General features: G+C 35.7%; 1 protein-coding gene across 1 annotated transcript in view; it reads right to left on the bottom strand.

Moving 5' to 3' along the window:
- The window catches only part of LOC124541616 (synaptic vesicular amine transporter), a 31,405-nt gene extending 8,453 nt beyond the window's left edge, over nt 1–22,952 (bottom strand). Inside the window, exons 1-3 of the mRNA XM_047119539.1 lie at nt 22,841–22,952; nt 16,554–16,693; nt 4,798–4,944 (exon numbers count right to left, since the gene is read on the bottom strand). Of these exons, the coding sequence (XP_046975495.1) occupies nt 4,798–4,944; nt 16,554–16,683 (277 nt within the window). The 5' untranslated portion in view covers nt 16,684–16,693; nt 22,841–22,952. The remainder of the gene's footprint in view (nt 1–4,797; nt 4,945–16,553; nt 16,694–22,840) is intronic.
- Between the last annotated feature and the right edge of the window lie 466 nt (nt 22,953–23,418).

The following is a 23,418-nucleotide window of genomic DNA, read 5'->3' as shown; positions in this document are numbered from 1 at the left end:
TATTATATAGTGTAGTGATACATAATATATGAGAGGCGATTCCCTAGTTTTACTTACCCTCCAATAATCTCATTCCAATTTTCTTAATTATCCTCTACTTATCACAGTCGCAGTCCTTCAGCGAAACAGAGTCTCACATAGATCACATAGTATAAAACAAAGTCGTGTCGCTATCGTTAATATATGTATATAAAACAAGCATAATATAGTAGAGAAACGCTGACATATTTAGAAGTTTCTAATCTGATGTCGTAAATAAACACATTTTCGCGCTGTAAACATTGTAAACGCTTGCTGAACCCTACGAGATAGATCAAAATAATATACTCCAGTATTGTACACTATAAAAAGGTCTAAAAAAGAGTTCGCAACAGTATATTTATATCTCTCAGGGACAACCTACAATAGGCAGTTTTTTCTTTTACTTTTTACGATAAATAATGGCTTATTTACGAAGAAATTTTAAGCAATAAAGCATTAATCATTAACCAATAAAGTTCCTTAAATACATTGCGCATTTAATATAGATCAATACGCTACTTTACAGCATATAATTTAAATGAATATTTTCATAGATATTACAGATTTAAAACGTAGGGACATAGCGGCTTGTAATGTCTTATGTCTGAAAAACTGTGAACGTTATAACATTCTGTAGTATATTTAGTATTGAACCAGCGCGCAGTCGTAAAAATCGCTAATTATAAATAGAAAAATCATAATTATACTTCATTAGATAAATGTTATACTATTCGACTATGATCAAATTTGAATTTAAGATTTTATTATCTGTGTAAAAATGACAAGTAATTTTGGCGGGCTTTTAAAATAAGATTACATTGGTGAAAAATAAAAATAGCGCGTGTATTATAACTGATATAAATAAATGTAAATATCAACTAGCTGTGCCCGTGATCTTGTACACGTTTGAATTTAACAAGAAAAATATTATTGTAGCCCAAGTTACTCCCTATTATATCAGTTATCTGCCAGTGAAAGTCCCGTCAAAATCGGTCCAGCCGTTCCAGAGGTTACCCGGACCAAACAGAAAAACAGACAAAAATTGTAAAAAATGTTATTTTGTTATGAATATATACCGTGTAAACTTACATATGTATTGAGAAAAAAGGGCTATTTTAATATTACAAACAGACACTCCAATTTTATTATATGAATAGAATCTTTATAGTAACAAGTCATTTTATGAAGTTGTTTTAAGTAAAACAAAGTAGTAAAGTAAAGTAACAGCCTGTACATTTCCCACTGTTGAGATAAGGCCTCCTCTTCGATTAAGGAGAGGATTTGGAACATATTCCACCACGCTGTTCCAATGCGGGTTGGTGGAATGCACATGTGGCAGAATTTCAATGAAATTAGACACATGCAGGTTTCCTTACGATGTTTTCCTTAACTGAGCACGAGATGAATTATAAACACAAATTAAGCACATATATATAGTGGTGCTTGCCTGGTTTTGAATCCGCAATCATCTGTTAAGATGCACGCGTTCTAACCACTGGGCCATCTCAGTTTTGCAATAGTAACGTATTAAACGAGTTATTCCACTAAATTACGCGAATGATATTGAATTTGGTTTTGACCTTAGCGCTTGAGTAAAGGACATGAGTTGTTAAGAATCTAAACGATCACAGACCACAGTTAAGTGGTCGAGAAATAGACGAGTGAATGATGATAAAAAGCTGAAATTACAACCGTTTTATGACGTCACTAATCTGTAGCTAGTGTATCGTTGGTATCTGGTTTGGTTGGTAGCACTACATAGTATAAAACAAAGTCGCTTTCTCTGTCCCTATATCCCTATGTACGCATCTTCAAAACTACGCAACGGATTTTGATGTGGCTTTTTTTAATAGATAGAGTGATTCAAGAGAAAGGGTTTTGTATATAATACATGGAAAATATAATAAAGAAGCACTGATAATTTTAGAAGTTTGTGATATGATGTCGTGAATAAACAAATTCTGTAGTATATTTAGTATAAGTATTGCACCCGTGCAAAGCCGGGGCGTTAGTTTTGGAATAAAACGATTATATCCATGTCATTTTAAATAATAAAAGAACTTATTTATAATCATTTACAATTATTAAATTTGAGTTAATAGTCATAATCATTACATAGTATGAAACAAAGTCGTTTACCGCTGGCAATCCTTATGAATGCTTAGATCTTTAAAATTCTGCGGTCTTTTCAACCGACTTCGAAAAGAACGAGGTTGTCAGTTCGTCTGTATTTTTTTTGTTGACACCGGCTCCAAATATAGCAATAACTATAACTACATTATATAATCGTAAATCGACTTTTAAATAGTCCAAAATTTTTCATTTCATTTTACTTAGGAGGGCTCTAAAAATGTGTTGAATATGCAATTATTTTTATTACTATTTAGTGCATATTCATTTGTTTTAAAATAGTGTTTTGTTTGAAGTCGGTTTTTCTTTGCGTTAAAATTTTTATTTATAATAGATAGAGTGAGAGTTGAGATGGCCTTAGAATGAGTTAGAACGCGTAGAAATGCCCTGAGATTGAGTTAGAACGCGTGCATCTTAACCGATGATTGCGGGTTCAAACCCAGGCAAGCACCGCTGTTTCATGTGCTTAATTTGTCATTATAATTCATTTCGCGCTCAGCGGTGAAGGAAAACATCGTAAGGAAACCTGCATGTGACAAATTTCATAGAAATTCTGCCACATGTGTATTCCACCAATCCGCATTGGAACAGCGTGGTGGAATATGTTCCAAACCATCTCCTCAAAGGGAGAGGAGGCCTTTAGCCCAGCAGTGGGAAATTTACAAGCTGTTACTTTACTTTACTTTATTTCACACGCGAAGCCGGGGCTGTTTGCAAGTATTAAATAAAACGGAACGCTAAACAATGAAAGAAATAATTTACAAAAGTTATTTCATAAAAATGTTTCTGAAGTGGGATTATAAAGGAATTCCGAGCAATTAATATAGCGAAGGATATTTCTGAAACTTTCCGTTCCCAGCGGACGCTCTGAGTATTGTTAATGTTCTTATTACTTAAATCCGAAGACTTTGAAAGGAATCCTTTAAGGGATACATTTATCTATTCTTTGAGATACTTATCTATATTTGTTGTGAGTTATCTATACATATAATACTAGCTACCCAGAGCTTTGATTCCGTCGAAGTTGAATTTGTATACCACGTTGGTTCAGTGGCGGATTTACCAATAGTCTAAGTAGGCTGGAGCCTAGAGCGGTAGATTTAGAGGGGCGGCAAATTTGTTATTATCTTACAGAAATAAAAATAAAAACTTATAACTATAAGTATACGCATTACGTCCGTAATCCGTATACTCGTCACTACATAGCGGGTTGGAAAAATAATCTGGTAACTGACAGAAATATCACCTAGTTTATAATCATACTAATAACGGGAAAAAACTGATGTAATGAGGACGATAGAACACAAATCATAAATGTTGAAAAAAAAAAGTAAATACGCCACTGCGTTGGTGTTTCATTTCATTTTTTAACCTCTCAACTCTTATTTCATTATTTACCCCCTTTAGGGGTATTTTTACCAAAATACCTTCCTTATTGGGTAAAGTAAAGTAGTAAAGTAACAGCCTGTAAATTTCCCACTGCTGAGATAAGGCCTCCTCTTCCATTAAGGAGAGAGATTGGAACATATTCCACCACGCTGTTCCAATGCGGGTTGGTGGAATGCACATGTGACAGAATTTCGATGAAATTAGACACATGCAGGTTTCCTCACGATGTTTTCCTTCACCGCCGAGCACGAGATGAATTATAAACACAATTAAGCACATATATATATAGTGGTGCTTGCCTGGGTTTGAACCCGCAATCATCGGTTAAGATGCACGCGTTCTAACCACTGGGCCATCTCAGCTCATTATTGGGTGACTATTAATTAAACCTACTCACCAAAATTTATGTTAATAACTTTAATTGGCTATAATGAGTCAGTTAGTCAGGACATGTTGTTATATATATACTTAATTGGAATGTCTGTTTGTTACATTAAAATAATCGATATTTACTAAATGCATATGTACATATGTATACACGGTTAAAATACAAAGCCTTTTATCAGTTTTTGTAACTGTCTGACTGCTTGTTCCAGCTTATTTCAAATTTCCCGAAATTCAACAAATTTTATCACTTTTGGTAGAATTTCTATGAAATTAGACACATGCAGGTTTTTTTATAACACAGGTGTCAAACGAGCAGGAGGCTCACCTGATGGAAAGTGACTATCACCGCTCATGGAGTGACTATCACCGCCCATGGTAATATGGTTTCCGGACGCTGTTTTCCTACACCGCCGAGCACGAGATGAATTATAAACACAAATTGGGCACATGAATATTCTGTGCTTGCCTGGGTTTGAACACGCGATCATCGGTTAAAATGCACGCGTTCTAACCATTGGGCTCTGTCTGTGGGCCTTTAAAGTAACTGTATGAACATGAATATATGAATATAACATATGAATATAAATATGATAAATATAAATATGAGACAACATCACATACATTACTCTGATCCCAATGTAAGTAGCTAACGCACTTGTGTTATGGAAATCAGAAGTAACGACGTACTACAAACACCCAGACCCAAGACAACATAGAAAACTAATGGTAATCTACATCGACTCGGCCGGGAATCGAACCCGGGACCTCAGCGTGGCGTACCCATGAAAACCGGTGTACACACCACTCGGCCATGGAGGTCGTCATAAATCTAGACCAGATGAAATGGTGACAGGAATAAGTTATACTTACATTGTGTATTGTTTTCCACGAGCGTCTTGTTCATGCAGGGGCAGTACGGGGTCGGTGATGGCAGGGGCGTGGTCAGGTCCTCTATGGAGACGGAGAGTGGTGCGTCCGGGTGGCGAATGTCATAGAGGAACTCCGGGATGATTGGCACTGCAACAATAACATAACTTTTAAACTTTGTAGGGTTATCTATAGGTACGATGCAATTAAGGACATTTCCTGTTAAATTGGTACTCTGTATACAAAAACAACAACAACAGCCTGTAAATTCCCACTGCTGGGCTGAAGGCCTCCTCTCCCTTTGAGGAGAGGGTTTGGAACATATTCCACCACGCTGTTCCAATGCGGGTTGGTGGAATACACATGTGGCAGAATTTCTATGAAATTTGACACATGCAGGTTTCCTCGCAATGTTTTCCTTCAACGCTGAGCACGAGTTGAATTATAAAGACATATAAGCACATGGATCAGCGGTGCTTGCCTGGGGTTGAACCCGTAATCATCGGTTAAGATGCACGCGTTCTAACCACTGGACCATCTCGACTCATTGGCTACTCTGTATACGATTTCGCTTATTTCGTCCAAACTATTATGTTCCAAAGTATGTATGTGTGTCACTGAAAGGACAGATGCATAACTACATAGATAATATATATGTATATAAAATTACAGATCTATGTACACTACACATCTAATAAAATTAATTAAAAAAACTTCTGAGCTGAGATGGCACAGTGGCTAGAACGCGTGCGTCCTAACCGATGATTGCGGGTTCAGGCAAACACCACTATATATATAAATGTGCTTAATTTGTGTTTATAATTCATCTCGTGCTCGGCGGTGAAGGAAAACATCGTGAGGAAATCTGCATGTGTCTAATTTCATCGAAATTCTGCCACATGTGCAATCCACCAACCCGCATTGGAACAGCGTGATGGAATATGTTCCAAACCCTCTCCTTAATGGAAGAGGAGGCCTTATCCCAGCAGTGGGAAATTTACAGGCCGTTACTTTAATTAACTTTTTTTACAAAAAACTGGAAGGATTAATATACTGATTCTAATTTAAATCTAGACTTAAAATTTTAAAGTTTTAGAGATAATTAAGATATCAGAGCGCTTATGACAACGGGGGATGAGATCGTTTCACTTCAAAGGGTTATGATAATACTTGAATATGAACTCTGTAGTGATGTGACACGCTTATCGATAACAGATATCGGTACTAATATTATTAAGGGGGTAAATTTTTTAGTAGTTAGGTAGTTTTTATCTTGAAAAATTTGATCTAAAAAATGTTTTACTAGTAGATAACTACATTATTCATATGCTAAGGTTTCAGTTATATCATAGTATACTCTTTATTAATATATTGTTAGAGAATTTTCAAGGATTAAGATATAGCCAGCCTATCTGCGTAGTCAACACATCAGATATTCTACCTTCAAACAACAGTGCTTAGTATTGTTGTGTTCCGGTTTGAAGGGTGAGCCAGTGTGAGCGAAAGAAACTCTGCGGGTCTTTTTTTTATTTTTCGTCAATAATGTTATTCACTACATAGTATAAAACGAAGTCGCTTTCTCTGTCCCTATATCCCTATGTAATTGTATGTGCTTAAATCTTTAAAACTACGCAACGGATTTTGATGCGGTTTTTTTTAATAGATAGAGTGAATCGAGAAGAAGGTTTTTATATATAATACATTTCATTCATTTAATAAGTTTCTACTGTGATGTCATATCATTGCACCCATGCGAAGACTGGGTGGATTGCTAGTACTGAATATGAAGAGAAACAGCCAGGAGCCGGTCGTTTGATTCCAAAGGTTTGCTGTCAAACATAAACTCACTAATTATATAGTAACCTTTCGCACAAGCGTTCCATAATATTTTTTTAATTTGGCAACAGAATCATTTTGAACGTTTTATAATATTAGCACTTTTTTATGGAATAGCTTGGCGGACGAGCATATCGGCCACCTGATGGTAAGTCATCATCACCCATAGACAATGACGCTGTAAGAAATATTAACTATTACTTACATCGTCAATGCGCCACCAACCTTGGGAACTAAGATGTTATGTCCCTTGTGCCTATTACACTGGCTCACTCACCCTTCAAACCGGAACACAACAATACTGAGTACTGTTGTTTAGCGGTAGAATATATAGTAGTAGCTTTATAATATTAGTAGCTTCGTAGGATATACAGACGAATAGATATTATTGAGTTAATTTAATATTTCACAGACATTTAAACCGAGTGGAGTTCACAGCCTGATAACTAAATTAGTTTTGATGACTTTATAAGTGAATCAAAGGATATCAAAGCACCAAAGAGACATAGTGTTGTTCCAATGAAATATCGATATTTTCATAAAATTTATTAATTGTGATACATATAAGATTATTTTTCTTAGGATCCTTCTTTTTTAGTTTCTCTGTAAGAGAATATTTATTGGTTAGTTTTACATACGTAACAATAGTAAAAATAAAGTTTGTATTGCTTTTCGAAACAATACATTTAATGTTATTATTAAAAATGTCTGTTCCTAAATTACAAGATTCTTTACTTTTCTAAGATTGCTTCTGTATTAATAATTTTCATAGCTAACGTAATTTATTTGTCATGATGCGTTCGATGACAGTTGATGAGCGCAATTCAAATTAAAGAAAAATACCTTTTTATTTACATATATATATCTAATAGACACCATAGACAAGGACACTGTAATAACTATTCCTTACATCGTCAATGTGCCACCAACCTTGGGAGCTAAGATGTTATGTCCCTTGGGCCTGTAGTTACACTGGCTCACTTCAGACCGGAACACAATAATACTGAGTACTGTTATTTGGCGGTAGAATAACTGATGAGTGGGTGGTATCTAACCAGACGGGCTTGCACAAAGCCCTACCACCAAGATACTTGGTGTGTGTATACACGTGTTATAAATTTCAGGCAGGTTTTCATATAAGCACGAGATAAATTACGTCACATATTAATTATATTTATTGGTTGTATGGCTCTGGGCAAATCCATTAGAGTATGACCTACTTACCAAATGAAATCAATCGTAATAAACATGGAACATGTATATAATTGTAATTGACAGAGTCGAGATGGCCCAGTGTTTAGAACGCGTGCATCTTTACCGATGATTGCGGGTTCAAGCAAGCACGACTGAATTTGCTTGTACTTAATTTGTGTTTATAATTCATCTCGTGCTCGATGAAGGAAAACATCGTGAGAAAACCTGCATGAGTCTAATTTCAACGAAATTCTGCCACATGTGTATTCCACCAACTCGCATTGGAGCGAATGATAGTTTCTAATCCCCTGAAAAGGCCTTTATCCAGCAGTGGGAAATTTACAGGCTATCATCATTATTGCATATCAACCAGCATCTAACACTGTACTTTCTCAAAATCAAAATAAACTTTATTCAAGTGGGCTTTAACAAGCACTTTTGAATCATCATTTTACAATTAAGGGAAGCTAACACCGGTTCGGAAAGTAGATTCTACCGAGAAGAACCGTCAAGAAACTCAGTAGTTACTCTTTTTCAACATTTAAAAAATACAAAGTCATGTTAGATAAAACAATTATTTAAATGAATATGTCCTGCTTGGGAGTCAACAGGTATTAACTCCACGCTTTTTTATTATCTCAGATGTGTACCACATTATTAGTGAGATTAAGTTAAGTTTTTGCTGTCGAAACGCTTGGCCCTTGGAGTAGTCGTGTAAAAAGCTTCATCAAAAGTATAACACCTCGCCTCATTGCCTCCACTGGTGACAGAAGGGCTGGTTCGTTTGCCCAGAGGATCGAAATTGCGATTCAACGGGGAAATGCTGCCAGCATTCTTGCCACCATTCCACGCGGTCAAGATTTATACAGTAACTAGTTTTAGTTAACATTTGTATATATATATTTAAGCATTTAATGTTGCTAATTCTTATGTTAATAAACAGACCAGTAGTATTAAATAGTTTTTGCTAGTTTTCCAAAAGGAATATTCGTTTGACGAAACGTTTTCAAAAATCATAATAAATTTAAGCCGCTCGCTCTCGAGTTAAACGATCTGTCACAGGCAGATCCCGAACTCTTTTCGAATCGTTGCGAACTACTCGACGCCGACGATTGCCGGCGCTTAGCGTTTATTTAATTCGAATTAAATTCATAATTAATAGTAATCGATCCGTATTCAGTCGAGATGGCCTAGTGGTTAGAATGCGTGCATCTTAACCGATGATTGCGGGTTCAAACCCAGGCAAGCACCGCCGATTCATGTGTTTAATTTAAATTCATCTCGTACTCGGCGGTGAAGGAAAACATCGTGAGAAAACCTGCATGTGACAAATTTCATAGAAATTCTGCCACATGTGTATTCCACCAACCCGCATTGCAACAGCGTGGTGAAACATGTTCCAAACCTTCTCCTCTAAGGGAGAGGAGGCCTTTAGCCCAGCAGTGGGAATTTACAGGCTGTTGTTGTTGTTGTTGTTGATCCGTATTCATGGATATTCATTTAGTAATTTGGTTTAGTGGAAGCTCTTCTGGGTATCTCCCAAACAACAACACCCTGTAAATTTCCCACTGCTGGGCTAAGGTTTTCCATTTTGAGGAGAAGTTTCGAAACTTATTTCACAACGTTCCAATGCGGCGGAATACACATGTGGCAGAATTTCTATGAAATTAGACGTATGTATTTTACATGTGTCTGTTCTCCCACTCTCCACTTAATCTACTATGACACAATGGTATTGTTTCGGGTTGAAGGGTGAGTTACCCAGTGTGACAAGCACACATAACATAATCTATATTAATATTATAATGCTACTGATGAAATTTGGTATGAAGTAAACTTGAACTCCATGAAAGGACATAGGCTACTTTTTTGCCTAACACTTGACAACCAACAGCCTAAAACGCGAACGAAGTCGAGGGCGATTGCTAGTGTCTTATAATTACAAATAATTTGTATATAATACATTGGTAAGGACATATTATTCAATAGAATATTATGTAGATGATAAATGAACGTGGAGCTTATACTTTTTGATTTCAACAGGATGTATATGATATAAGTCGAGATGGCCCAGTTGTTTGAACGCGTGCATCTTAACCGATGATTGCGGGTTCAAACCCAGGCAAGCACCGCTGTTTCATGTGCTTAATTTGTCTTTATAATTCATCTCGTGCTCAGTGGTGAAGGAAAACATCGTGAGGAAACCTGCATGTGACAAATTTCATAGAAATTCTGCCACATGTGTATTCCACCAAACCGCATTGGAACAGCGTGGTGGAATATGTTCCAAACCTTCTCCTCAAAGGGAGAGGAGGCCTTTAGCCCAGCGATGGGAATTTACAGGCTGTTGTTGTTGTTGTTGTTTTATAATATATATTTTATACATATAGTAATTGTATCTAACTAACATAATTTTGTGCTTTCAGAGGTACAGAAGCAGACACACTTCCAACAGCCGGATGTTGTGTTACTGAAATTTTTCCTATAAAAATCCCAATAAATTTTCAGAGGCTCAACCTGGATTTGATCCCAGAGACCCAGTGGTTAGAGCGCGTGCAACTTAACCGGTGAATTCGTATTCAAACCCAGACAAGCACAACTGAATTTTCATGTGCTTAATTGTTTATAATTCATCTCGATCTCAGTGAAGGAAAACTTTGAAAAACTGCATATGTCCAAAATCTTCTTAAAAAGAAGAGCAATCCTTTGCCCAGCAGTGGGAAATTTACAGGCTGTTAACGTACATACAAATGAGTTGAATATTAGTTAGGCGCGTAATGAAGTTTAAACTAAAATTTATAGGATGTCGATTCAATTATTTCCAACGCTAAATGTAACCAAGTGGAGCCGAGACGGCTGCCATGATCAGATTTATACTACACCAAGTTTGAGCCTGACGCTTCGCACTTGTAGTGATGTGACCTCTATCGATACTTTCAAATGTACATCGCTGTTTTTGATGTTACGTCACGGGTTTTAGCTTTGCCGATTCATAAAAATAAGATATGTTATCTCTTGAACAGTGTATTTATATATAAATTGAATTGTATGTGATTAATGTAAGCAGTTTAATTTTGTATAAAATCAAAATAAACTTTATTCAAGTAGGCTTTTAGGAGCACTTTTGATTCGTCATTTTACAATTAAGTGAAGCTACCACCGGTTCGGAAAGTAGATTCTACCGAGAAGAACCGACAAGAAACTCAGTAGTTATTCTTTTTATATATACTCAAGGAAATTCATAATTGTTTACAATTTATCATCATTATCATTACATAGTATAAAACAAAGTTACTTACTGCTGTCTGTCACTATGTATGCTTAGATCTTTGATATTAGGAAACGGATTTCGATGCGGTTTGTTTTAATAGATAGAGTGATTCGAGAGGTAGGTTTTTGTATACAATACATGGAAAATATAGTAAATAAACACTGATAATTTTAGAAGTTTCTAATGTGATGTCGTAAATAAACAAATTCTGTAGTATATTTAGTATCAGTATTGCACCCGTGCGAAGCCAGGGCGGGTTGCTAATAGTATAAATATTGTACAAGTTAACATATAATTCAAGAACACAAACGACCATACCATTACGGTATATAATTACGTCGGGACATATATAAGTAGCCTATGTTTTTCCTCGTAGTTCAAAATTCACATACAAATTTCATTAAATTCTGTTTCGAGATTTGCCCGTGAATGTAACGAGCAGACACACATACAGAATTACATTATTATATTAAACATAGATTAAAAAATACATTTAACTAAGTCACTAACTCAAGTCTGAGCTGAGATGGCCCAGTGGTTAGAAAGCGTCTTAACCGATGATTGCGGGTACAAATCCAGGCAAGCACCACTATATGTATGTGCTTAATTTGTGTTTATAATTCATCTCGTGCTCGGCGATGAAGTAAAACATCGTGAGGAAACCTGCATGTGTCTAATTTCATCGAAATTCTGCCACATGTGCATTCCACTAACCCACATTGGAAAAGCTTGGTGGAATATGTTCAAAACCTTTAGGAAATTAACAGGCTGTTACTTTACTTTACTTTTTACTATGTCATAATGATAAAAATAAATTCTATCGATATATATTTTTTATCACAGCACATCACTATCGAGTCGACGCTTTTGATGAGAGCTAAATGAGTTTCACTTTGATCTCGCCGTGAAATTGGGCCCGGCTTGTTATTATAAAACTTATCACTGTTTTAATTGCATCTTCTCGGTAACGTCTATATATATATATATATATATATGTGTGTAAGTAACTCTGTCCGTCTGTTGCTCTTTCACGACCGGACCGCTGAACCGAACAACAACAACAACAGCCTGCAAATTCCCACTGCTGGGCTAAAGGCCTCCTCTCCCTTTGAGGAGAAGGTTTGGAACATATTCCACCACGCTGTTCCAATGCGAATTGGTGAATTCACATGTGGCAGAATTTGAATGAATGGTTTCCTCGCGATGTTTTCCTTCACCGTTGAGCACGAGATGAATTATAAAGACAAATGAAGCACATATATATAGTGGTGTTTGCCTGGGTTTGAACCCGCAATCATCGGTTAAGATGCACGCGTTCTAACCACTGGGCATTCTCGACTCTATTTCCGCTGAACCGAATTTGATGAAATTTCGTATAGAGCAAAGTTAAACTCAAAGAAAGGACATATGCACCCAAAAAAGTAGCGAGGGAGGTTGTTGTAGTATTTTTATAATAAATCTATAACAAACATTTATCTCCCTTAGTGTACCCACTCATCAGATATTCTACCGCTAAACAACAGTACGCAGTATTGTTGTGTTCCGGTTTGAAGGGTGAGTGAGCCAATGTAACTACAGGCACAAGGGACATAGCATCTTAGTTCCCAAGGTTGGTGGCACATTGACGATGTAAGGAATAGTTAATATTTCTTACAGCGTCATTGTCTATGGGTGATGGTGACCACTTTCCATCAGGTGACCCATATGCTCGTCCGCCGAACTATACCATAAAAAAATCTTGGACAAAAATACAAGCATACACTTACTGAATTAAGCATACGTGCTTGGAAGCCTTAATGGATCATGACACTCAAATATAATTAAATTCAAACAATGTTACATACATGTCAAACTGATAACCTCCTTTTTTGACGTTGGTTAAAAAACATGCTCATAATTTTCTTCAAATGAATAAAGTGATATTACACTGTGGTGTACATTTACACTCTGCTCAGTATCTGAACATTAAAAACTTTATCTGAAAACTTTTTGTAAAACTCCTTTTAGGTATTCGAAATGAACTCTTTAAAAGCTTTAAAAACTTTTTCACGTTAATGTCTTTCGTTAAACGAAGGTCTGTGAGACGCCGCGGACTTAGAATGTTATATTTTAACCAACTTCATCATCATCGTCGTCCTCCCCTTATCCCAATCGACTTGGGGGCTATCTTTGATTTATGTATCATTTATTTCATATATTTCATAACGCTTTCTCCTTATTTTCCAATGATCTTTGCCAGTCTACAGTTAAAGAACTTCGTACCAAAAATAATCTTAATCAAAGAAACCTAACAGTCAAAAAAAGTCTTTTAGACTCTAAAAACTTTTTGAATCAAGTGATTTGATTTCGAAAATTCACTTTTAACGGGTGTAAATTCAATCATAAACGGACAACGGAAAACAATGGAAACAGGATCGAATTTAACTCACAAGATTTGATTAAGCACACCAGAATGGGTTTATGCCTGAAAAGTGGAAATAATTAGCGATCTGATATTGCTCCGAATATTAACATAATACAGGCTCGTAATCTTATTAATTCTGTAGCCATAACGCGCTGGTTTCAGTTTTTGGTTTTACTGATTGGCCTTATTTATATAAGGCCAAATACATAGTTGCTTGCTGAGCTAAAATAATAAAATTCCTCAGACATTTTTAACTTTGCCGTTTCGTAAATTTAAATCGTTTGCTAAAAAATACATTGGTAAAGGAATATTATTCGATACAAGATTTTATAGACGATTAAAAAGCATGGAGTTAATACCTGTTGACTTCCAGGCAGGATTACATACATATATAATTGTATTAAATTAACATGACTGTATTTTTTAAATGTTGAAAAAGAGTAAGTACTGATTTTCTTGCCGGTTCTTCTCGGTAGAATCTACTATCCGAACCGGTGGTAGCGTCACGGTGTATAGTTGTTAAATGATATCATTATTTTGATTTTGAACCGAGATGGCCAGGTTGGAAGCTAAGTGTTCATGTACTTAATTTGTGTTTATAATTCATCTCGTGAAAGAAAACATCGTGAGTAATCCTGCTACAATTGTATCAACCAATCCCAATTGGAGCGTGGTGGAATATGCTCCAAACCTTCTCCTCCAAGAGAGATAAGGTATTAGCAACAGTGGGAAATATACAGACTGTTAACGCGTGTAAGTGATTTCTTTTATTTTTGTCATCATTTATCATTAATAAGAGGAAGAATGAAGAAAACATCTGTTAATAATAGTTACATCATATAAAATAAACAGTTGACGACCTCTGTGGTCGAGTAGCGTGTACTTCAGTTTTCACGGGTACGCTACTCCGGGTTTGATTCCCGGCCATGTCGATGTAGAAAAAGTTCATTAGTTTTCTATGTCGTGTTGGGCTTGTGTTACCGTCATTACTTCTTATTTTCCATAACACATATGTTTTAATTACTTACATTGGGATCAGAGTAATGAATGTGATGTTATCCAATATAAAACAAAGTCGCTTACCGCTGTATGCTTAGATATTTAAAACTACGCAACGGATTTGATGCGGTTTCTTTTAATGGATCGAGTGATTCGAGAGGAAGGTTTTTATATATAACACATGGACACTATAGTAAAGAAACACTGATAATTTTAAAACTTAATGTGATGTCGTAAATAAACAAATTCTGTAGTATATTTAGTATCAGCATTGGGCATGTCAACAACAACAGCCTGTAAATTCCCACTGCTTGGGTAAAGGCCTCCTCTCCCTTTGAGGAGAAGGTTTTGGAACATATTCCACCACGATGTTCCAATGCGGGTTGGTGGAATACACACGTAGCAGAATTTCGATGAAATTTGTCACATGCAGGTTTGCTCACAATGTTATCCTTCACCGCTGAGCACGAGATGAATTATAAAGACAAATTAAGCACATGAAACAGCGGTGCTTGCCTGGGTTTGAACCCGCAATCATCGGTTAAGATGCACGCGTTCTAACCACTGGCCCATCTCGACTTGGGCATGTCACTAGTAAATAGCAATTTTCGATGTCAGGAAATCCTAGAAATAATAGTAGTATAAATGTTTTCTTGCATCATCACTGTTTATAATGAACAATAATTTCCTACTTGAAAAAACACACGGAACCCTAAACCACACGTAGCTACGGAACCCTCGCAATATTTATCTGAACACGTTGGAGATTGGATGGGTTCATGCATTATGGAGCAAGCACATCTCATGAATTGAATTTTCATTTACGCCTTCAGATAGCGATTGTTTGTTAGACAGAGATGGATTATATTGCTATCGCTGGATATATGATTAGGGGGGGGGATCCCTAGTTTAAATTGCAATTTTCGATGTCAGGAATTCCTTGGAAGTCTTACTTGATAGCGTTGCTATTAACGTGTTTCAACAACAACAAAAGCCTATAAATTTCCCACTGCTGGGCTAAGGCTCTCTCTCCATATGAGAAGAAGGGTTTGCAAGATATTAACATGCTATTCCAATTTGAGTTGGTGGAATACACATGTGGCAGAATTTCTATAATATTACGAGCAGCACGAGATGAATTATAAACACAAATAAAGCACATGAATATTAAGTGGTGTTTGAACCCGCAATCATCGGTTAAGATGCACGCGTTCTAACCACTGGGTCATCTCGGCTTGTGTTGTGTCAGCGTGCTTAGATAATAACTATAAGCTGGTCCACCGCAAGAACTTTTTGGGATCGGATTAAGAGAGAGTTCGCGTATAATCTCATATAATCTTATGATATATTTTCCTTAACATATATGTATATTTAACACAAGGTTGTTTAACACAAGCTTGAGTTTAATTCTGTCATAGGCGACTACTAGTTCTATAAATAAATGCAAAAAAGGATCATTTTGAATTCCTGGGTTGTCGACTTTTTGATCGACTTGTCGACACACTTGGAACAGCGTGGTAGAATATGTTCCAAAACCTTCTCCTCAAATGGAGAGAAGGCATTTAGCCCAGCAGTGGAAATTTACAGGCCGTTGTTGTTGCTGATGTAAATATAACAAAAATTGTTGCTACATTATATGATCGTAAATCGACATTTAAGTACCTGGTCTAATATTTTTCATTCAATTTAACTCTTAAAAATATTTTGAATTTTTTTTTTATGGTATAGGTTGGCGGACGAACCACCTGATGGTAAGTAGTCACCATCACCCATAGACAATGACGCTGTAAGGAATACTAACTATTCCTTACATCGTCAATGTGCCACCAACCTTGGGAACTAAGATGGTATGTCCCTTGTGCCTGCAGTTACACTGGCTCACTCGCGCTTCAAACCGAAACACAACAATACTGAGTACCGTTATTTGGCGGAAGAATAACTGATGAGTGGGTGATACCTACCCAGACGGGCTAGCACAAAGCCCTATCACGAGTAAATGGTTAAAAATTTCGAACAAATGGGTGAAGGTTATAGTTGTGGTGTATTCTAACTTACCAACGGTGGTCAGCAGCATATTGTCAAGCAACAGCGCGATGGCAACGATCACGAGCACCAATTTCCGGGACTCCCGGCAGGCGGCGATGCGCGCGCGCCACACGCCCATACCGTCAGATGCTGCACCCATTTTTGTTATCCTAAAACAACATTTAAACTTTAATACACTTGACAGAAACTGTGATAGTTATTACCTATATTTAGAGCTGAGATGGCCCAGCGGTTAGAATGCATCTTAACCGATGATTTCGAGTTCAAGCCCAGGCAAGCACCACTATATATATGTGTGCTTAATTTGTATTTATAAAACATAAAGGTAAAGGAAAACATCGTGAGGTAACCTGCTGTCAAATTTCATAGAAATTCTGCCACATGTGTATTCCACCAACTCGCATTGGAACAACGTGCTAGAATATGTTTCAAACCCTCTCCTTAATGGAAATTTAGGGGCTGTTACTTTATATTCAATATTATACACGTGAAAGTAACTATTTCTGACGCTCTGTCAAAATTGATGAAATTTGGTATGAAGCAAGCTTGAGCTCCAAGAAAAATCATAGGTTACATTTTTTGCCTAAAATATGACAACGAACGCCATAAAATGCTAGTGAAGTCGCGGGCAAAAACTAGTTCATAATTAACTAAAGACTCTCCCCGGCTTACATATGTATAATATAGGATTCATATACAACATATATATTATACAAGAACAAACATATATAAAGCCCGTCTGATGTTAGAGAAACAACTTTAAAAGCTGAACTGAAAAACCGATTCAAATGTTCGTCTTTCATTCATTACATCAAATTACTACATAGTATAAATCAAAGACGCTTTCTCTGACCCTATGTCCCTTTATAAGCTTAAGTCTTTAAAACTACGAAACGGATTTTGATGCGATTTTATTAACTAGATAGAGTGATTCGAGAGGAACATTTTTGTATATAATACATGGACAATATAGTAAAGAAACACTGATAATTATATAATTTTGTAATTGATGTCGTGTAATGCGATGTCGTAAATAAACAAATTCTGTTGTATATTTAGTATCAGTATTGCACCCGTGCGAAGCCAGGGCGTAGTATATATAAAATGACACGCGTGTAAAGCTAGATTATCTAGTAAGATTCAAAAGCCCTATGCCAATTATTTACATTATATCAAACATTCAAGATATATTTTTAAAGCTCCTAAAAGCTCCTTAAGGCTTCGAATAAATACGTCCATTCAACACGTCCGCACCCATAAAGATAAGGTTGCAAATAGGCAGAGTTAAAGCTACGCGTCCAGTCATCTGCTACGATGATATGCTACGAGTTATGACGCTACGAATTCTGCCGCTACGATATCTGTTATCGTAAGATAATGACTATGATATATTTTTAATACTGTGTATTTATGTTGATCTAAAATATAATTAATACTAATTATTGACCGTGGTTTCGTTTATTTTTTTAATGATTTAGTTTAATGGAGTTGATTATAGATATTCTTGCAATAATGCAGTACATAAAATTTCCTTTATGCCTGATACTGACTCACTCACCCTTCAAACAGAAATCAACCATAATAAGTACAAGCTCTGTCCGCGACTTCATGCGTATTTGAATTTTACAAATTAGTTATTTTTGTAGCCTAAGTTACGCATTATTTCATCAGCTATCTGCCAGTTAAAATCCCTTCAAAATCAGTCCAACCGTTCCAGAGATTAGCCGGAACAAGCAGACAAATAGAGAAAAGTTAAAGAAAAAATTATTTTGATGTACCGTGTATATACATATGGATTTAATAAAAAGAGGCTATTTTAATATTACAAACAGACACTTTAATATATATATATACATACATATATACACTAATATTATATATGTGAAGCCTCCTCTCCCTTTGAGGAGAAGGTTTGGAACATATTCCACATGTGGCATATTTTCTATGAAATTTGTCACATGCAGGTTTCCTCGCGATGTTTTCCTTCACCGCTGAGCACGAGATGAATTACAAAGACAAATTAAGCACATGAAACAGCGGTGCTTGCCTGGATTTGAACCCGCAATCATCGGTTAAGATGCACGCGTTTTAACCACTGGGCCATCTCGACTCTTGTCGTCTTAATTTGACGAAATTTGAGCTCCGATAATTGACGTAGGCTACTTTTTATGCCTGACACATGACAACGCGAGCAAATCCGCAGATGACTGCTGGTTTTAATATATGTATAGATAGCTGTTTGGCGTAGAATATACGACAGGTACCGACTCAGAAGGCTGCACAAAAACCTAACTACAAATAAAACCTAACAAGCGTTTCCAATTCAAACCGAAATAAAGACATTCTTATTTTTAAGTCTTTCAAAAAGACTTGTGTGATTCGCTTTGAATCCGCCATCTTTGTTTGAGATTTTAACTGTCATAAAGACGGTAATCTACGTTGTTTCTTTAATATTCCAATGGAAGGGTTAAGAATGAAGGTAATATATGTATATTACCTTCATTCTTAACTTAAATTACTTGGTGGTAGGGCTTTGGGCAAGCCCGTCTGGGTATGTACCACCCTCTCATCAGTCATTCTACCGCCAAACAACAGTACTCAGTATTGTTGTGTTCCGGTCTGAAGGGTGAGTGAGCCAGTTTAACTACAGGCCCAAGAGACATAACATCTTAATTCCCAAGGTTGGTGGCACATTGACGATGTAAGGAATAGTTAATATTTCTTGCATCGTCATTGTCTATGGGCGATGGTGACCACTTACTATCAGGTGGCCCATATGCTCGACCGCCAACCTATACCATAAAAAAATACTAGCGATAAGCACCCGTCTTTGTGCTTATTTAGGACATCACGTTAGAAATATCTAAAATTCCTCAATCGTCCTTCGAAACGGAACACAATTGATGCTAATTGGTGTTTGAATATCTGATGGTATGAGGGGTGGCACCTACCCAGACCCAGGACTTGGCTTACCACCAAGTAAAAATTATAAGAGGGTAGTGTCTGTCATAAGAATGGATACCATTACCGAAATCGGCAAAAGCGACAACGACAACATATATAGCCTGTAACTTTCCCACTGCTGGGCTAAAGCTTCTTCTCCCTTTGAGATGGTTTGGAATATAACCCACCATGCTGTTCCAATTTAGATTGGTGGATTCACATGTAACAGAATTTCCTTAAAATTAGTCACACTTAGATATCAAAAATTCAGTGGTGCATACCTGGGTTTGAACGCGCGATCATCGGTTAAAACTTACGCATTCTAACCAATGGGCTATATCCGGTAACAAAATTAAACCCTCCGTTTAAATGGTACCTAACCCTAAAAGCAAAATTCACAAAATGAATTCTATTCAAATTCACGGTTACAAAACGCCATTTGAAAATCTTAAAATAGGTCAAGAGATTACATTTAAATTTTAATTGACTTTTTAACATTTCTTTTAATTACTCACGGCGTCGTCCGTATAATATTTAGATATGATTAGTTGGATATCGCAATCTTTGTCTTTCGTATATCAAATCACTGATGTGAGAAAGAGAGGTATGTTTAAATGAAGCGTCGATGTAAAAAAAATACTCGTATGCTGGTGAAATCTTTTGCGTTATTATTTAAAGTAAGTGGAATAATAAATATTATTATTCCATAGCTCGGCTAAAGCATACACTCTTTTGTGGAGAAGCATTGGAGCTTATTTCACCATGTTGAAAGAAAGAAAGAAAGAAATGTTTAATAGGCACAACGCAATTATAAAAAGAATATAAAAAGTGTAAAAAAAAGAGACAACAAAAATAGAAAATATTTTAAGTAATTATAACTACCCAATAACTTCATCTACAGTAAAATTATACGTGTCCTAAAAATCAAAATCAAAATCAAAATAAACTTTATTCAAGTAGGCTTTTACAAGCACTTTTGAATCGTCATTTGACAATTAAGGGAAGCTACCACCGGTTCGGAAAGTAGATTCTACCGAGAAGAACCGGCAAAAAACTCAGTAGTTACTATTCAACATTTAAAAAAATACAAAGTCATGTTAGTTAATACAATTATTTAAATCAATATATCCTGCTTGGAAGTCAACAGGTATTAACTCCACGCTTTTTTATCATCTATAAAATCTTTTATCGAATAATATGCTTTTTCTACCAATGTATTTTTTACAAACGATTTGAATTTACGAAACAACTACAATTCAGCTTCTAAGTTGGGTTCCAAGAACCCAACGCTGGTTTTCAATGATGCTCTGTGTGGTTGTGGCAATATATGATAATATTTTATATGACTACATAAACATATAATAACAATATATAATTGTTGCTTTAATTAAGATTGGTGGAAAAACATGTGTTAATATTTCATTGAAATTAAAAACACATGCAGATCACTGATCACTAAATATATACTTCTTTACAAATATTATAAATGGGAAAGTAACTCTCTATCTGTCGCTATTTCATAACCAAACTGCTGAACCGATTTTGATGAAATTTGTTCTGAAGCAAATTTGAACTCCGAGGAAGGATATTTATAGCATTTATAGCTACTTTTTTTGCCTGACACATGACAAGCAATCCCAGAAAACGCAAACGAAAACAATTAGAGAATGACAAACACAAATTAAGTATATCATTTACATATACAATTCAGTGCTTGCTTGGATTAGAACCGGCAATTATTTTACGTGTTCTAACCACTGGGCTATCTGAGCGATATGTTTTACAGTATTACGTCAAATATTCTCAAATCTATATTAATATTAATTATTGAGGAGTTTTAGTAATATCTAATTAAAAACCTACTAACAATTATATAATAAAACGTTTTACTGAAAATGTAGCGAAATTAATATAATTTTAGTCATTCGATTTTAGTCTATATATAGGATTAAAAAACGCTTCCCATCTAAGCTTAGATATTTTAATCTACTAAACGCATTTTGATGCGTTTTTCACCTATACAAAGAGTGTTTTAAGAGGAAGGTTTATATGTATATGTTATGGTTGGTATATCATATATCCGAAGTTGAGAATTTCTACAATTTAAGACATATAAATATATAGATTTTTGTAGAAGTGACGCTTGGATGGATAGTTAGTCTATACATATAATAAAATTAGGGTGTCTGTTTGTAATATTAAAATAACCGTATTATAAATGCACAAGTAGGTATACACAGTACATATACCAAAATAACATTTTTACTTTTTTTATCTGCGTTTGGGTCGGCTAATCTCTGGAAAAGCTGGACCGATTTTGAGGGCATTTTAACTGGCAGATAACTGATGTAATAAGAAGAGTTACAGCTAGTATAAAATATATGGGATACAATGTATACCGGCGATCGCCGGTATACATTGTATACCGGCGATTTTACTTGTTTTTTTATTTAATTATTAAAGTAGTTTCGCAATCTTTATTCCGTTGTTTCTAGAAAAATACAAATATATCTGGAGGAGCTGAGATGGTCCAGTGGTTAGAACGCGTGCATCTTAACCGATGATTGCGGGTTCAAACCCAGGCGAGCACCACTATATATGTGCTTAATTTGTGTTTATAATTCATATCAGGTTCGGCGGTGAAGGAAAACGTCGTGAGGAAACCTGCATGTGTCTAATTTCATCGAAATTCTGCCACATGTGCATTCCACCAACCTGCATTGGAAGAGCGTGGTGGAATATGTTCCAAACCCTCGCCTTAATAAAAGAGGAGGCTTTATCTCAGTAATGGGAAATTTTCAGGCTGTTCCTTTCCTACTTTACTTACTACAAATATATCTATATTCTAGTCGAACCCAGATTAATTCTGTGAGATCGTAAAATGTTTAGTACGCTTCTCAAGATAAAGGATCAATACATATAAATATATTTTAGACAAGTAAACTTTACAATACAAGCGAATATAATATTTAAATTTTGCCACTTCTATTTGTTTTTAACTCTATGGTGTGGTGGAAGAAAAAGTTCTTCTATGCGTAGTTCAGTTTTAATTAGCTTTGTTGGATATATTCTTCTGACTAATATAATATTCATAGATATGATTATTTTAACGGCAAAAGTTAATTTAAGACTTTACTCAGTACTAAATGTTTTGTTAAAAAATATTTCATTTAAAAATCGCTTAATACTAAAAATTATTTCTAATTTTGACGGTACTTATTATGAATAAAATATAAAAAAAAAAAACATTTTTGATATGTTTAACTAAGGTACCGTTCTATGAATTACCAGGTCGCGTTTCACAAAATACTGTTGTTAATATTGATTTCATTTTATAGTTATTAAATACTCACCCTAAATAAAACCAGGACCACCCTTCATCTTCTTTATAAATAAAATTTAAATAATAATTAATAAAATAATACTATTTAATTTAAATAAATCATAGACGTCCTCTCTTCCCGGCGTCCGAGGACCAACTAACACAGCCAGAAAAACGAAACAGCACTTCGAACGCAACCACAAGCACTGACCTCCGAGTTAAACTTAGTATGCCCCTTTATAGTACATTTATTGAGTACTGGAGAGAGGCGGGGGAGGTCATTAGCACTGGACGCGATTTGACATACAATTATCTCTGACAAGCGAATTCGAATTCTATCATTCGAATTTAGAATTCAATCTCCAATGAGCGTGAAGTTGATTGTTTCAAAGATCTCCGTATATAGTGACGTAAGGAAATTACGACGTTATAAACTTGGAAATAGAGTTTAGATTCCAATGATAAAATCGAGGACTCTTTAATCGATATTCGTCGAATGGAAATCCGACTTTCTGGGCTTAGAATAAGGTCGAATATTGAATGTTGCGATTAATCAAAGCTACAGGTTTTCGATAAGTTCCCGCTGAAAGTGCGCCATACAGTTTTGAC

Source organism: Vanessa cardui, chromosome 28 (genome assembly GCF_905220365.1).
Source record: "Vanessa cardui chromosome 28, ilVanCard2.1, whole genome shotgun sequence".
Taxonomy (NCBI): domain Eukaryota; kingdom Metazoa; phylum Arthropoda; class Insecta; order Lepidoptera; family Nymphalidae; genus Vanessa; species Vanessa cardui.
Note: the sequence above shows the minus strand (reverse complement) of the source record. Positions and strands in the feature narration are given on the sequence as shown.